Source organism: Hemicordylus capensis, chromosome 11 (genome assembly GCF_027244095.1).
Source record: "Hemicordylus capensis ecotype Gifberg chromosome 11, rHemCap1.1.pri, whole genome shotgun sequence".
NCBI lineage: Eukaryota > Metazoa > Chordata > Lepidosauria > Squamata > Cordylidae > Hemicordylus > Hemicordylus capensis.
In genome coordinates, this window is record NC_069667.1 from 15,547,937 (window position 1) to 15,564,847 (window position 16,911).

Below are 16,911 nucleotides of genomic sequence, written 5' to 3' on the forward strand. Positions count from 1 at the left end.
CAACATGAGCGAGTGTGAGCATGATGGGTGCATGTGTGCCAGCTACTTCCGGCCAAGGAACAAACCGGGTGGCAGGGAAGTATGCTGCAGCCCCGTAGGACATTAAAAATACCGAGCGCTGGCAGAGCAAAAGCAGAGGGAGGGATAAGTACACCCTCCCCTGCCCTTAAAGTGAGACCCCACCCCACCCCGCCACCAAGACACCCCCACCTGGTTCCATGCACATGCCTACCAATTCTTACATCCTTTCAGTGCCTAACAAAGGTTGCATTTCCCCAGGTCTTTTTCAATTTCTGGCTGACCATTATTTTATTCGGCTAGTTCTTTTAAATATCGGCTGCACTCCTTTTTATTGCACTGATTAGACATTATAGTTTGGGCTTGCACTGTAGTGAAGGGTAACAACTAAATGAATAAAGGAAAACTCTTAAAAGGCATCAGTTGTCTGCCCCAGGGCTGCACAAATTCAACCCTCCAGCTGTTGTACTACAACTCCCATTGTCCCTGGCCACAATGGCCAATAGTCTGGGGTGACTACAATGGCCATTAACCCCAGCACCAATGGCCCATAGTCAGGAGTGATGGGATTTGTAGTCCAACATCTGCAAGAGGGTGAAGTTGTGCAGCCCTATTCCACCCCATTCTTCTTTCTCAAAGCTCCCAAAAAGAGCCCAGGCTGGTCTCCCACCTGCCACTTCTGGCTCTTAAAGGCTGGGATACCTTCCTGTTGGCAGTATAAGGGACATGGGGGAGATTTTTGTTTTGTTTTGTCTGCCAACTGATGGTTTGACAATCATGGAATTTGTATTTTAAAATGTGCTCAAACATTATTTATTTATTCATTCATTCATTCATTCATTCATTCTCACACACACCCTCCACCCTCCTATGCTCCTAGCAGGAAGTATGGGGGTCTCAGCCTTCCTAGGTCTCCTACCTAAGAGGTCCCCCCAGCCTTCCAAGGCCAGGAATTTACTAAATGTTAAAATCCCAAAACACAGTTTGAAAGTCAAAGCTACTGACTGGCGAACATTCAGAGGGAATATGTCTATGTTTGCATGAAATATGCGTTTAGGATATTGAAGATTTCCAGAATCATAAATAAATAAAACCATAACGCCATAAAGCCTTTTCTTAAGTTCAGATTTCTCTTTTCAACCCACTGCTATTTAAGAGGATTGTTTAGTGGATCTGCATTACAGACTTGGCTGCTGTAAATAACTGTTCTCAAAGGCCCTTTTCGACTTAAGGTATCAAGATCATTTGGTTCAAAATGCTGGAGATGCAGACGTCTGGACAGAAATATGTTCATACGCAATATAAATGCAGAACACACCATTGTACGTGGCGCTGTTCTTCACAATCAGCTCTAAGTGCTCACGGAACTCCTCCCGAGATGGATAAAGGCGCTTCCGGACATTTTCCCGCAAGGTCTGCAAGTCCATTGGTTTTGTGATGATCTTGTAATAATCTCTGACCACCTTCCCATTAACAGGCTGATGGAAGGGATACGTCTGGGGGAAATGGGAAGAAAGGGCGAGGTTCGATTCACCTGGTACTCAAAGAGGACAGCCAACATCTCTGTTCCAGAATCAGCCACCTTCAGTCCAGAGATCAAAGCTACCACATAGAAGCCACGGCAAGCAAGCCATCTCTTTGAAAGCAGCGTGGTGTGTTAGACACCACTCCCACTTTTCATCGTTCATCTTCTTAGGGTTTTAGTTTGCAGAGGTTTGTTAGACAGCAGGCTATTTGAGGACAGCAAGTCCTCTGCCATCTTGCTTCTGACAACAACACATAGTGACCATAAAGAATAGGGTGGGATATACTGGTGTGGTTCTGTAAATATGGAGCACCTAGCCCCTGGGAAAAGTGTTCCCTGTAACAGGGATTCCTGTTGTGTAACGAACAACAGGGACTGATGTTGTTGACTACAACTCCCATAACCCCCAGCCAAAGGACACTGCAGCTGGGGATGCTGGAAGTTGTAGTCAGTGACATCTGGGAATCCTTGTTACAGGGAACACTGCCTGGGTGACTCATATCCCAGGCCAGCCATGGACAACGCAAAGGCTCTTGGTCCCATCCTAAGGAGAACATTGCAGAGCTGTGGCCCTAATGTTGTTAAGTAATGTGAGGAAGAGGCTATGAGGTAAGCCTTTGGCCACAGCATGAGGAAAGAGACCTGTTCCCACTCTGGGCCTTCTCCAGCCAGACTCCGGGCATGTGCTCTCTGACCAGAAAGAACCGCAGAGTTCCTCATCCTTCCCTTTTACATGTGGTTCTCCAACCATGCCCATTTCCTGCTTTCCCCCGCTTACTTATGAATACACCCTCACTCATCAGCAGGCTATTGCTCTTGAGGAGGCCTTGCTCAGGGCAACAGGAGTCAGCTGCCCAGCATTGCCACAGCAGGGCTGATACTTCCCCTGCAGCACCACTCAGCCCTCAGATTCTCTGATCCTCCCTGCATCACCCATGGACCCCTAGCTCCTACATCCCGGGGCTTTTTTGGCCAAGTAAGACTGCCCCATTGATCTAAGTGAATCAATTCATGAAGGGTCAAGCAAGGGGCTGGGAGGCAACAATCTTCTGCTTCTAGGAATTGTGACAGAAAGCTCATCCTCAAACTCCAGCCATCAAGAAGAGTCAAGGATGCCTCAACAACAGGATTCCTCAAACACAGAGGCCTCCAGAAACTAGGTCAGCATACAACCTCCCTGTCCCTACACATAACACAGGACCACAATGCAGCACCAAAATGGGCACAAGCCCTTACATGGGGGAGATCTCGCATTTCATTGATGATGCCTTCCAAGACAGAGGACAGCGTCACCATGGGGTCCGTGCGGCGCCGGTGGATGGATTTGTGAGGCCGCTGAAAGAGACAGCAGGATACTGAGATGCTTCAAAGATCCACACATTACAGACTGGCGGGAGACTCCGGACAGAACAGAGAAGTCCTCCTTCACGCAGGACTTCTGCGTGCACATAACTAAATGCACAACTAACTCATGGACCACATTGCCAGAAGATGTGGTGATAACCACTAGGTCAGATGGCTTTCAAAGGAGACCAGACAAATTCATGGGAGGTCTATGACAAGCTATTAGTCACAACAGCTGGAAGGAACCCCCCACAGTATATCTATGAATTCAAAGGCAGTATATATCTATGAATACTAGCTGCTCAGGAGGATCAGCAGGAGAGGCCTCTTGCCTTCCTACTGGGGCACCTGGCTGGCCACTGTGGGAGGCAGGATCTTGGCTCAGATGGACTCGCTTTGGTCCGACCTAATAGGGCTCTTCTTGCATTTTCGACACTCTCCAGATCTTGCAAAGAAGAACCTCCCGGCTGCCCATCTGCTTTTGCAGCACTTGCTCTTTAGGGGAGGGTCTGCCTTTTGCATGCTGCTTCTGCCAGTGTGCCCACAGTAGGCCCCTGATTCTGCCTAAGGCTTAAAAGGATGCAGTCCCCACAAACAACTGTCTCCAAGGTGGGGAGGACTAGAATGACTCAAGAGCTTACGTTCAAGTAGTCACAATGAACGGTGGTTCCAACTCGCCGTTTCTTCTTGGGTGGGAGCTGCTGTTTGGGGAACTTCAGGACCAAGGACTTCCTGCGCACCTCATCTGCGCTGCAAGGACAGAGAAAGACACCAACACTGCAGTTTCCACTATCTCCCCCCGCCCCTAGCACAAGGTCCACAGTCAGCCAGTTCTTTATTGCAGTCTATGATGACCAGCAACAAAAACAAACAAGTTGTTCTAGTAAGCAGTAATCTGCCTACTGCCTAGAGGAGAGCTGGTCTTGTGGTAGCAAGCATGACTTGTCCCCTTAGCTAAGCAGGGTCTGCCCTGGTTGCATATGAATGGGAGACTAGAAGTGTGAGCACTGCGAGATATTCCCCTCAGGGGATGGAGCTGCTCTGGGAAGAGCATCTAGGTTCCAAGTTCCCTCCCTGGCCTCTCCAAGATAGGGCTGAGAGAGATTCCTGGCTACAACCTTGGAGAAGCCGCTGCCAGTCTGTGAAGATAATACTGAGCTAGATAGACCAATGGTCTGACTCGGTATATGGCAGCTTCCTATGTTCCTACTTTCCTTTCACGATCCCTACAACCGGACTAAATTTGTTTCAAATCGAGGTCCACAAGTTAGACCTCTTGTACCTCAAATCTTCATACGTCCGCCATCTTGAATCAGGGTGGATTACATCATCACAACCACGGAAGGTTGGAGACAGGCCTATAGTTGCTTAACTCTGAGAGATCCAATGCAGGCTTCTTCAGAAGAGATCTAATGATTGCCTCCTTAAGGCAAGGAGTCATCCTGCCCTCCCTCAGAGAAGCATTTATATCATCTACCAAGCCTTCTACAACAACCCCCTGCTAGATAGTATAAGCCATGTTGGACAAGGGTCAAGAAAACAGGTGGTAGGCTGCATGGTTCCAAGCAGCTCGTCCACATCCTCGGGAGTCACAAACTGAAACTGATTCAGCCTAACCACATAAGAGGAGTTGCTGGACACCTCCGCATCAGACTCTGCAATAATTGTGGGGTCTGAATCTAAATTGGCCCAAATACGAGATATTTTATCCACAGAGCATTAGGGGTATGCATGGCACCAGCTGGTCCGGTTCAGTTTGAGTCCGAACCAGACCCAGACTGGGCCAAATTCAGTCCAGCACCCCCTTGAACCACCACCGCCCCCGCCCCAGTTCAGTTCAGTTTGGGGGGGGAGGGTTCGTAAACCTTTTGCGGGGGTGGGTTTCCTTGAGATAACCTCAGAACAGTGGTGCATCTGCTGGTAACCTCCAGACTTGACCACTGCAATGCGCTCTATGTGGGGCTGCCTTTGTACGGAGTCCGGAAACTGCAGTTGGTACAGAACGCGGCAGCCAGGTTGGTCTCTGGGTCATCTTGGAGAGACCATATTACTCTTGTATTGAAAGAGCTACACTGGCTGCCGATAAGTTTCTAGGCAAAATATAAAGGTGCTTGTTATAACCTATAAAACCCTAAAGAGCTTAGGCTGTGGGTATTTACAAGAATGTCTTCTTCGCCATGAGCCCCACTGCCCACTGAGATTATCTGGAGAGGTTCGTCTGCAGTTGCCACTATCTCGTCTGGTGGCTACTCAGAGATGGGTCTTCTCTGTTACCACCCTGAGACACTGCAATGTGCTCCCTGCTGAAATAAGAGCCTCCCCTTCTCTGACAATGTTTCAAAAGTCTCTAAAGCCTTATTTTTTCACCCAAGTTTTTTTAACTGGACTGTGGATTTAAACTAAGTTTTCATTTTTAATCTGATTTATGTTGTTCTAAACCACCCAGAGACAGAAGTGTGGGGGAATCTACAAATTAGATAGGTAGGTAGGTAAATAGGTAGATGGACCGACAGACAGACTCTCCATTTCATAGTCAAGATCCTTTGGCTGCTGAATCCTTACAATTCAACAATGTTGCCAATCTTCCTTACCGCATTAACCACGGCAGCAACTCTGTGAGAGAAGTCACTCCTGTTCCCACTTCATAAGTGGAGCACTGAGGCTGAAAGACTGTGCAGAGGACCCGGCACCTCTAACTTATGAGAAGGCCCCGGCCTGCCACTCCTCACCTCTCAATGAGCTGCTTCCCCAGGACAATCTTGGTCCCCTCCACTTTGATCAGCTCCTCGTTATCATTGGGAATGACCGTCTTCTCCAGCTCCTCCTCCTGCTCCTCCGTCATGGCCACGGGGTTGGACGGGGGAGCATTGGTTTGGTAGTAGAGGGGGCAGAACTTGTTGGTCCTCATGTGCCCGATGGCCCCGCAGGCACCACACTTGAGCTGTCGCAAGAGCCAAAACGGGAAGAGTCACAGACTGCTCCAGAAGTCTGGGCAACACACAACTCCCAAGTGGCCAGGCTTCCAGGAACTGCAGTGCCAGCGCTAGGAGGCAGCAGCTGCAAAACCAGAAGCCAGGGGGATGGGCTCAGGGCAAAGCAAAGCACCAGCCTTAGTCACAAGCCTTCAACTTCCCAGGCTACACTTTAAGCAGACAAGGCAAGGCATATGTTTAGAAAATAAACACACGAGTTGTGTCTATCCTAGCAAAAACTGGCGTGCAAGGGATACTTCTTGGAGGTGTGGATGTGACCGAACAGACAGGGCTGAAGAATATGGCCTGCATATAAACCAGAGATGAGACTTGTGCCTCATGCAAGAACCTTCCGCATGAAATCTGAAGAGCAAGGATTTCATCCAGTGTTCCCTCTAACAGGGTGTAGAGGAACGAGGCCTAGACCTCTTGGGTTTCTGTAAATAAGCCCCTGTATTGTATAGTGTATTAACAGTCCCAAACCTCTTCTTGTAAATAAGCCCTGATAAATGAAATGTGTTATATTATTGTAGTGATCAGCCACACCTCCCCTAAAGAGTTAACCAGAAGTGAACCCCTGTATTGACTGACAGGCTGGTGAACTCGAGAGCTCAGCTAATCAGCACACCAGATGGGTGGGACCTAGAGAGCCTATGGGAGGAAGAGAAGAGTTCTTTGTTAGAAGAAGCAGGCTGAGGGAGAGAGGAGGACATGTGACCATGAGAAATGGCTGCAGGAGAAGGCCCCTTCTGCAGGTTCTGGGAAGCCAGGAGGGCAGGCAGCTTGAATTCTCATCCAGGATTTGGTGAGTTCAAGACAAAGGAAGTCAGGATTTTGGCTTCAGGAAGTTTAGTCTAGGGAAAGTTAGTTTAGTCAGATTTTGCATCAGACTTTGTTTCTTTTGTGTGCGCTTTATATATCCCCAAAACTGGTTTATTATTGTTTACCTGTAACGTAACTAAACTAAGAAACAATAGCCTTCGCCCATCCAGCCAGGGCATTGCAAAAAAACTCTGTAAGCTTTTAAAGGTGCTTTTGTATTTTCCTGCATACCTGTTCCTTGCAACTGGGTAACCACGATTTTTAAAGCATGCCGCCCCAGCATCATTCGGGGTGCTTTTTGAAGTATTCTTGTAACCTACTGAGTATTTTTACCTGTAACTAAAAGGTGAGAGAGCCTCAGATGGAAGCAGTCTGTAGCATTTGAATAAAACTGTTTTTCTTTTTGTTCTTTTCTTTTACAAGCCTCTCTGAGTGGGGTTTTTAACTCGGGAGAAGGAGGGGCTGGAAAGGGATCTTACACTGGTGCAATCACGTCCTCAGACATTCAACAACTACTTCTCATTACGTGTAGGCTTGCACATGGAAGGTTTTTGCACTTTTCCAATAGCAAAATAAAGAGAGTTTCCCCTGGGAATTCCACCCCAAGCCCAGGGAGGTTCAAGCTCTGTAATGGGGGGGAGGGGGTGGCAGCCATTTTTGAACCTACAAGAAATACAGGAAAGTTTTAGGAATAGCCTTTGCCAGAAAGCTCAGCAGGCATGATTCAGCATTTCTTTCCCTCATGTGAGCTTGCTCTGAGACAAAGGCTATAATCCACTACCATTATATTCCTAAAAACCTCTGCATTGTTGTAAACAGGATTTCTGTGCTTGCGAATCCCTATGCATGAAGAAGGTGCAGGGTCAAAAGTTCATTCTTGTTTCACTTTTGGTTTAGTATTCTGACAGTTGATTTTTGGAGGAAAACAGATTTCAAGAAATGGAGGGAATTTTTTTCTAATGGGATGGCTTAAAAAACTGTTAGGTGGGAGAAACTGTATATATTAAGAGAGTTTTAAGAGGGCAGAAAGTCTGTTGGACAGAGTCCTGGAGAGTGAAGTCAAAAGAGTCCTGAGAAAGAGTCTTGGAAGCCAGAGAAGTAAAGTCTGCTGGAGAGAGTCAGAGCTGAAGGTTGAAGAAGACAGAGAGTCCTGGAAGTAAATCTGCTGGAGGGAAAAACCCAACTGAAATCACTAAGAAGAGAAGAGAAGAGCTAGGCTGGATTGAACCCAGACCTGTGTTGTAATCAGAAGCACCCAGCAAGCCAGAAGCTGACAAGAGAGCACAGAGGACTCTGAGTAGGGACCAGTATAGAGTCAGGTAGTAGATGCGTTTTTCCAGTTTTTATTCTCCCTGACTGTTTTGATTTTCAATAACTGTTTTGAATTTGTACTTTTTTTTTTTTTTGGCTGCAAAAGCAATGTTTTAATTGAACCAATTTGTCTAAAAGTAAATGTTGTTTTTTAAAAAATAGAAGCTTGTTAATTGCTTCCATCTCATGCCTATAAGCCTTTACACAATACTGAGCATTTGTTGTTGTTTTGTTCTTGAAGGGTGTTGTGGTGGACCCAGCCACACCAAAAGTCCACTTGGTGGCAGCGATAAAAAGGTTAGGAGGAATAGAGGGCTGTTCCTCCACATGTGGTGGTGGGAGTGGGATAGCTGTTCCTCCACACAGGATCCCCAGACATTGTTCAATACAACTCCCAGCATTCCCAGCTGCAGTGGCCTTTGGCTGGGGATTATGGGAGATGTAGTCAATAACATCTGGGAATCCCTGTTAGAGGGAACACTGATTTCATCTTGGTTCATTACTACCTCCTGTTTTCACTGTGGCTGCTTTTTGCTTTTACCCAGAAGCCCACTATTATGCTACACGTAGCACTATGGAGAAGGGACTTCTGAGTGAAAGAGTGAATGAGTTGCCAGCAGGAGGGCCACAGCCACCGGCTTTAACTTCCCTCCTCCTGAAACTCCCAATGCACCTGCAACTGGGGTGGGGTAAGGGGAAGAGATGCTAATTAAGCAGGACTGCACGTGTGCTGCCTTACGTAATATATATATATTTCTGAGAGCAATGGGAGGTAAGGGAGAGGAATGCTGTAACACACCAATGTTCTGCCTACCAGAAACTCTGCTCAGTCCCCTCTAGTTTCTAAGATCTCACAAGATACAACTGAATACAAATTCATCTCCCCCACAGGAACTAGAAATTTCTATTTTTAAAAAAATGCTGAAGAGGTCAAGATGCTGAGAGCATTCAGAGCTACCTTCAGGTCTGGCCGCTCCTTCATCTTCTTGGGCTTCTTCTCAGGAGGACCTTTCAGTTTCTCCTTCTCTTGGTTTCTCTTGAGCCGTCTCAGCTGCTCCTGGATCCGGCGCCTCTCCTTCCGCATCTCTTCTCGATGCTGCTCATCAAAGAGGGCAAACTTCCGGCTGCAACAGAAGCCCGGACATTCAGCTTGGCCAGACGCCCTGCTCCACGGGGTCTCCCATGCTCAAGCCCAGAACCGAAAGCATACTTCATAGCTAGCTCTGGCTCCCACCCCCAGCTGTTTTTGGACAACTACACCCATACTCCCCAGCCACTGGCCAATAACCAGGGATTATGGGAGTGGCTGGGGAGTATGGGCCAACATCTGCATGAGCCGAAGTTGAAGAGCCCTGCCCGAAGGAGTGAGACCCAGCAGGGATGTGCCACCTCCTCTGGCAATCTCATCCATGTTTGGAGCAGCAAGGGCCCACTGGCCCTGCATGCCTGTGTTGAACATATGAATATAAGGAGGCTGGCTTATCCTGAGTCAGACCCTTGAGTCCGTCTGGCTCAGTACTGCCTACTCTGACCGGCAACAGCTGTCCTGGGATCTTTCCCAGCCCTACCTAGAGATGGAGCCAGGGATTAAACCTGGGACCGTCTGAAAACAAAGCAGGGGCTCTACCACTGAGGTATAGCCCTTTCCCCACAATTCACTAAGGTTAGGCAGCAACCCTGGCAACCAGGGAGAAGCCACAAATCAGAATAAACCCTTAGATCAAGGGTTCTCATTTGCCCATTGTGGCTGGGGATTATGGGAGTTGAAGTCCAACAAATCTGGGGAGGGTGGACCCCAGTCGGAGAACTCCTGCCTTAGATCTAATTCAGACACTACATTACAAACTCCACAGCGAATAGCATGGGGAGGGGGAGCCAAGGCCCCTCACACTTTGGCCATGCATTTGCCCCCAAAGCCCCCCAATATGGCCAGAAACAGGGACACAAGCCTAAGTATGCCGGTGCATTATCTTTGTGCAGTTTCCCGCCCTTCAACACGTCACTCCCAGCGGTCAAAGGAAGCCAGAGAACAGCCCTTACATGTACTCTTCATCCTTGGTGGTCCGTATCCTGCTGTAGGCGTCTATGACTGAGGGCTTGCGGACTGTCTCACACCTCACATACTCCTTCCCGTCCTCGTCACAGAAGGTGCGGTAGATTTTTAGGCGGCGGCCGGTGGCAGAGGAATTGAGGCTGGTCACTGAGGCGGTGTCGTCATCTTTGTGGGAGCCTCCCAGGTTGCCAGGGGTGGAGGCTGAAAGAAAAGCCATGGCGGTGTTGCTGACAAAACAGGCCCAGTGCTCTGGACTAGGGAGAGTGAGCTCTGGGCAGCAAACTGGAGGTGCCAGGTTTCCCCAGTCCTATGCAAGAACACTACTACAACGAATATTTATACACCACTTTTCCAAAAAGTCCCCAAAGCAGTTTACACAGAGAAATAAGAATAAATAAATGGCTCCCTGTCCCCAAAGGGCTGAAATCTAAAAAGAAACGAAAGATGGACACCAGCAACAGCCACTGGAGGGATGCTGTGCTGGGGCTGGATAGGGCCAGTTGCTCTCCCCCCGAACACACACACACAATAAAGAGAATCACCACTTTGAAAAGGTGCCTCTTTGCTCAGTTAGCAGGGGACCCAGTTAGCGCCAATTTCAGAAGACTCCAGCAGGAGAGCAAAGGAACGGCCGCCCCACTCCGTGCAGCCTTGTGGACAACGGCTCCATCCCAGGGCAGCTCCTTGAGCTTCCTCAGCCCTGGGTGGGGATGTGCATGGAACTGTTTGGCACTCCATTCTAGGAACACCAAACCAGTTCCGTGCACAAGCATTTGAGCCAATTCAGAGGGTGGGAGGTGGGTTCTTTAAGAGGCAGGGGAGGCACTGCCTCCCTGCCCCAACACTCCCCCCCCCCCCCGCCAGCGCTTTTGTAAAAAGGTGGCATGTGGGACTGCAGCATCCCTCCCCGCAGGGTGCATGTGCACCGTCCACTTCCGTGGCGATGGTGACTGGAGCACAGGGAGGGACGCCGCAGGCCCACTTTTCACGAAAGTGGCGGGGTGGGAGCTGGCAGGTAGGCAGCACCTCCCCTGCTCCTTAAAGAACCTCCCCCCCACACACACACACAGACACCCCTTCCACACAGAACCGGTTCCGTAGACATCCCTAGACCTGGGCCCTTTCTGCCTCTTATGGCCCACACTCCATGTTCCTTTCCTTGCAACCCCTTTTATGGAAATCCTCCTCCTCTTCCTCAGCTGATCCTCTAAACAGTTTGCTAGTTATGGTGCTTCCATTATTGTTAACCAAATGCCTGTGTTAACCAGAATGGCCATTCTAGAGAAAGGGTGCCACTGGATCCTGGGGGCTAAGAAAGGCTATACGCTTCCTGGGAACATATGGTTAGCCCAGGGTTTCTCAACGTGTGGGTCCCCAGATGTTATTGGACTTCAGCTCCCATAATCCCCAGCCCCAGTGGCCTTTGGTTGGGAATTATGGGAGTTGAAGTTCAATTACATCTGGGGACCCACACGTTGAGAATCCCTGGGTTAGCCTCTATTGGGCAAAAGACACTGGACTAAAAGGACCCACTTTGGCCTGAGCCAGCTGGCTGGACTTCTTATGGTGGTAAGCCGGAAGAACAGGCTGCTGGAGTTGCCCATGCGCTCCCCACCACCAGTTGGAAGCCTCTCCCTCTCCCACCTCGGCTGCCAAATACGACAACGGATATATATATACCACTCAATTGAAGTTCTCAAAGCAGTTTACATAGGGAAATAAATATTACATAGTTAATTAGGATGGTCCCCTTTCCCCAAAGGGCTCACAATCTAAAAAGAAACACAAGGCAAAGACCAGCAACAGCCACTGAAGGGGTGCGGTGCTGGGGTTGGGTAGGGCCAATTGCTCTCCCCCCGCTAAATTTAAGAGAATCGCCCCGTTAAAAGGTGTCTCTTTGCTCAGTGACAGCAATACTCACACAAGCCCTTCTTGTCTCGCCTCTTGCTCCTCTCCTTGTCATTACCACCGTCTTCCCCCAAGAGCATCCTCTGCAGCTCCTTCCGCTCCTGCTCCTCCCTCTCCCGGGACAGCTGGGAGCTGGTCTTCTTGTTCTGCAGCATGTTTTCAATGTTCTTCCCCATCTCCTCAAAGTCGCTGTCCTCGGCAGAGCTGCTGTCTGTGTCTGTCGATAAGATCTCCGTGGATTCCAGAACTCTGGAATGAGAATCGCCGCCAGAGTCAGTTTGACATTCGTGTCACCCAGCGCTCTGGTGACATCTTCCACAGGAAGATGAAAGGACAAAAATCCAGCACCCGACAAGCTGTTAAGACAAGAGCCTGTTGACTCCCCTACATTCAGCTATTACAAACACCTTCATGTCTCTCTTGCTGGCCACACATCCCTCCTGCCTTTGGACTAGGTAGCTTCTGGGAAAGTCCACCCCAATGGCTTTGGTTTTGCAAAATGAAAGGAGGATATAAACTGCAGAGCTTTGCTAACAAGACCCTTCTGAATGGAAACATAGGAAGCTGCCTTACACCAAGTCAGACCACTGGCCCATCTAGCTCGGTATTTGTCTGCACTGACTGGCAGCGGCTTCTCCGAGGCTTCAGGCAGGAGTCTCTCCCAATCCTACCTGGAGATGCTGCCAGGGACTAAACCAAGGATCTTCTGCAGGCAAGGCAAATGCTCCACCACTGGGCTATGGCCCCATCTCCTCAGGGGAATATCTTACAGCAGACAGCACTTGCATAGAGTCGCCCATCCAAATGCAAACCAAGACAAACCCTGCTTAGCAATGGGGTCAATGTATGCTTGCTAATACAAGACCAGCTCCCCTTTCTCTGGAGCTAGATTCTCACCTACTTACACTCCCTTCTCTTTGTCTCTCTTGATAGGCAATTCTTTTAAATCTCATACTAAGGACAGACGCCATACACACAACAGACAAAGACAGATGGCTGGGCAGTTGCAGTCCCTCCCACCCAGGAAGTAGTTTATGGCAAGGGTAAGCTCAGCCTGGCTCCAGCCGGCATCCAGAGGAGAGCAGTCCAAGATGATCTAAAAGAGCAAAAGGGGGCACCAAAGAGGATGTCAGCATTCAGAGCTGTTCACAGGTCAAAAGCCAGAATGCCCCAAGGGGTACCCAGAAGGATCCTGGGGCATAAGGGGCCAGCAGAAGGTCCCAGGAGCCAGGTAACAGGGGAGAACTCACTTGTTCTGCAAGTCAAAGATGCGCTGGCACTCCTCCTTGTATCTCTCCTGGTGCTCGGCCACAGAGAAGCGAGAGCCGCGGGCAAACTTGCTCATCGGCCCCTCCCCTGAGCGCGCCTGCTCCGTGGACATGGTCCGCACAACATCAATCACTTCCCAGCGGGAGAGCTTCTTGATCTGGAGGGCGGAGAGATGGGCTCATGGCAACGGCTTGCTGCCGCCGCCACCACCACTGGGGCTCGGGGGCTGAGAGGGGGCACTCACCTCCTCTTCCGGAACTCCAAACTTGCGCAGGAGCTGCTTGGCGTTCTTGAGAGACAGGCGGCGGAGGTCGGCGTCTGTCCCCGTCACCGTCTTCTTCACTGGCTGCGGCTCCTTGTCATCCTGCTTGAAGAAGAACCTCTTTTTCCCCTCAGTGTCCAGCCAAATCCTCCCACTCCCGGGCCCAGGAAAAGGCCCCAAAGAGACACACCAAAAGCCCCTCCAACATGGCCAGTGCCCCACAGAGGCATTCACAGGGTCTAGAGGGGGGCTGCACTTCTTGGACAGGAGCAGCCGCCAGCCCACACACCCACACCCACCCCCGGTGGCTGCCCAGCATGAATTGCTGGCCTGGCTCTCTTCCTCACATTCCTGACCTGGCCCCTTCGCTTACCTTCTGCTGAGTTGGCTTGTTTGGGATCTTGACATAGGAGAATCCTTCTCCACACCCTGTGGGGTCTGCCACGCCAGTCACTTCCAAGAGGCATTTCCCCTTCATGGCCGCAATAAAGGCCCGTGTGGTGTTCCAGGGGGCAGTGCGTACCTGCGAGGAGCGGGAGAGAAAGCCAGCATGCCTTCAGCAGGAGGCCCCCGCCCCCCACCTCAGGTTCAGGCCTCACTCATGCAGTGCCATCTGGCCAACCGCCAACCCCTGCCATGCACTCCCCTCAGTTCTACCTCATCATCTATCTTCATCTGGAAATCCTCCTCATTTTCCTCTTCGGGGGCAAAGAAGGATTTCTCCCCATAGCCTGCATCCTAAGGAGAAAAGAAAGAGGGAAGGAGTCACTTCCTAGGTCGCTTGGGCATGCCCATGCACCAGCTGAGGGAGCACAAGAGGGGCCTATGGCAGTTTTGCACACACAGGGAGGGGCTCCACAATCAGGAAATGCCTCCCCAGCTTGGTTCTCAGGAAGTCCCACCCCTAAGAGACCTCTTCCCATCTCCAACATCATTTGCCCAGCCCCAACCATGCCCTTCTTAAAAACAAAAAACAAAACAAAACCATGCCTCCTAGTGGGTGGAGAGGAGGAGCACCCAGGATCTGGACTACCGGATAGCAACAAGGGGGGAGAAGATCAGGTGATGCAGAATCTCTTTGTGTTCTCCCCAAATTCTCCCTGGTGGGATCTGCAGGACTGGTTGGCCTCTTAGTTCCAAAGCACCATGTGCAGCAACCAGCAGGAATCAGGAGAGATACAGGCTCACCTTCAAGCGCTGCTCAGCAGAGATCATGCTGTAATAGGCACAGCACTGCTCTGGTGACACCATGGCTCGAATCTCCTCTTCAGTCGGCAGCCGGAAGTCGGGCTTCAGGACCCACCAGTTGGAATCCATCCCTGAAACAAGCAGAGGCCCCCAGTGAGCCTCCAATGAAACATTCCCTCCCTCCCTATCCCAGCAGGAACAAGTGATGGCTGAAGTAGACAACTAAACACATGGGGACTCATAACAGATCTCTTAATGCAGATTGGGGGGGCGGGGGCGGTGGCAGGAGGGAATCTTGAGATTTCAGGACAAAGCCGTTTCTTAGAGGCAATAGTAGCGCCAGCCACCTGAGTTTTGCTGGGGCATGCCAGAAAGGCTTACCACACAAAATGTTCACCTACCTGTGCGCTTAAAGTCTGCACAGAGTTTAAGCCGCTTCCGGATGCTGCTCTCTGAGTGAGAGGGAAATGCTTTCTTGATATCCTCCATCCGAATTCTCCGGGGACGGTCTCTGCTCTTCCAGAATAGGCGATATATAAAGACCTGGCAAGAAAATCAAAAGGAACAGCTGACACATTAGCATGTCACAAACATGTGGCTTTGAAGGATCTGTGGAGGACCAAGTCCAGCACTAATGCAGGATTCCATCTACCCTCCATGCATTAATCTACACCCACCCTGCAAGTTAATCCACATTATGAGCTTTGTGCCTACATAAAATAAAGGGATAGTTCAGCACAGATCAATTCTGGAACAGTGTTCCCTCTAAGGCATGCGCATGCTCACACATTTTTTGATGTCCGCTCAATTAATTTTAGATCCTGCTCAGGCTGAATCAGGAAGGCCACACCCTGAATGCATGTGCGCACACACTGCCTTGATACTGCCAGCCAGAACAAATCTAATTCCGCACATACATGAAAAAAATTAAAGAGAACACTGTTCTGGAGTGTCACGGAAGGTGGCCAAACTTGATAGGAGAGGAAAAGTACTTGCCTTTCTGACCTCAAATACAGCACACAAGCTAGCCCTATAAACACGTCATTTCTACCAGCCTTGCACATGAGCCACAGAAAAGCACCACCCGTGAATCTGCAGCAAGCTCTGCCAAAAGGAATGGTACTTCCTTAATCCACACCCCCAGCTTGCTGCAGAGATCACAGCTTGTGAGGTCTCCCCAAAACCAAACCAAACCTGCAGGAAGTCCCGGATGTGAGTGTTGGCCCGTTTGGAGTTGGGACCAGGAACTTCAAAGAGAGGACACTCCTGCCCCACGACAAAGATATCCACCAGCTCCCGGATGTAGTAACCTTGCCGTGTCCGAATAACGAGGAAATCCGTTTCAGGCATTTTGTGAAGGTAGATTGGAGCCCGGAAAAGATTGTTTTCAAATGCCTGACAAAAGAAAAGGGGCCACGTTAGCCAGCTGCAACAGGAAGACAGAGAATCCTACAGGACACAACAGACTATTGTTTCTTTGTGGTGCCTCATGATTCTCTGATTTTAAAAAACAGAATATCAGACCCAAGAGCCTATTAATACAAGGCAGGCTTCAAGAAGAGCAAGCAGGCACCCTCTGAACGTTTATACACCAGAGTCACCTGTTGCACACAGAGAAATTCACCTTCCATCCTCCAAAGATGACAACTAGTAGGCAAGAAGCCAAAGAAAATGGTTTCCAAAACATACAGCAATATCTCGTGTTCTCTTTGCCTGTAGCCATCAATTCCTGTAGCCTGCAGACTTGGTAATGATCAGAGTGCTGATCCAACTTCATCTTCCCGTACTAGAGGTTCTTGCAAGTAGGGAATATCTTCTAGGGGATCTTGGATGTTGACATCTCTGTTGTACAGATTTTTAGTATACTCCTTCCATCTCTGATTTTTTCAGAATCAGTTACTATCTGTCCTTTGGCATCCCTTAACATAACAATTCGAGGTTGGAACCTCCCTCTGAGTTCAAAGATCTTTGGGAAAACTTCCCTTGTTTTTCCATGTCTATTTCCATCCTCAAGGTCTTTACAGATGTCACTGTACTACTGCTCCATGTCTCTTCTAACAGCTTTCTGAAATTCCCTATTAAGTTCCTTCCTGAGGTCCTTATCTTTCTTGACTTTGGCTTCTCTCCTCTTCTTGGCAATTTCCACCATCTGTTCGGACATCCATTTTGCTTTCTTCTGTTTCTTGGTCTTTGGCAGTGTCTTTTCACATTTGTCCTTAACAACTTCTTTGATTTCATT

At 49.5% G+C, this 16,911-nt stretch overlaps 1 protein-coding gene across 7 annotated transcripts in view; it reads right to left on the reverse strand.

The window, feature by feature from the left end:
- TAF1 (TATA-box binding protein associated factor 1) overlaps positions 1 to 16,911 on the reverse strand; it is a 45,261-nt gene that overhangs the window by 15,145 nt on the left and 13,205 nt on the right. For 2 of the 7 annotated variants that reach the window (XM_053274058.1, XM_053274055.1), the window contains exons 16-29: positions 15,867 to 16,067; positions 15,074 to 15,215; positions 14,673 to 14,803; positions 14,142 to 14,222; positions 13,858 to 14,007; positions 13,467 to 13,586; positions 13,204 to 13,379; positions 11,967 to 12,202; positions 10,033 to 10,246; positions 8,951 to 9,116; positions 5,617 to 5,828; positions 3,529 to 3,637; positions 2,780 to 2,878; positions 1,337 to 1,514 (exon numbers count right to left, since the gene is read on the reverse strand). In XM_053274058.1, coding sequence (XP_053130033.1) covers positions 1,337 to 1,514; positions 2,780 to 2,878; positions 3,529 to 3,637; positions 5,617 to 5,828; positions 8,951 to 9,116; positions 10,033 to 10,246; positions 11,967 to 12,202; positions 13,204 to 13,379; positions 13,467 to 13,586; positions 13,858 to 14,007; positions 14,142 to 14,222; positions 14,673 to 14,803; positions 15,074 to 15,215; positions 15,867 to 16,067 — 2,215 coding nt within the window. Of the gene's footprint in view, positions 1 to 1,336; positions 1,515 to 2,779; positions 2,879 to 3,528; positions 3,638 to 5,616; positions 5,831 to 8,946; positions 9,117 to 10,032; positions 10,247 to 11,966; positions 12,203 to 13,203; positions 13,380 to 13,466; positions 13,590 to 13,857; positions 14,008 to 14,141; positions 14,223 to 14,672; positions 14,804 to 15,073; positions 15,216 to 15,866; positions 16,068 to 16,911 lie in introns of all 7 variants that reach the window. The other 5 variants (XM_053274057.1, XM_053274054.1, XM_053274056.1 and 2 more) reach the window with 3 other exon arrangements.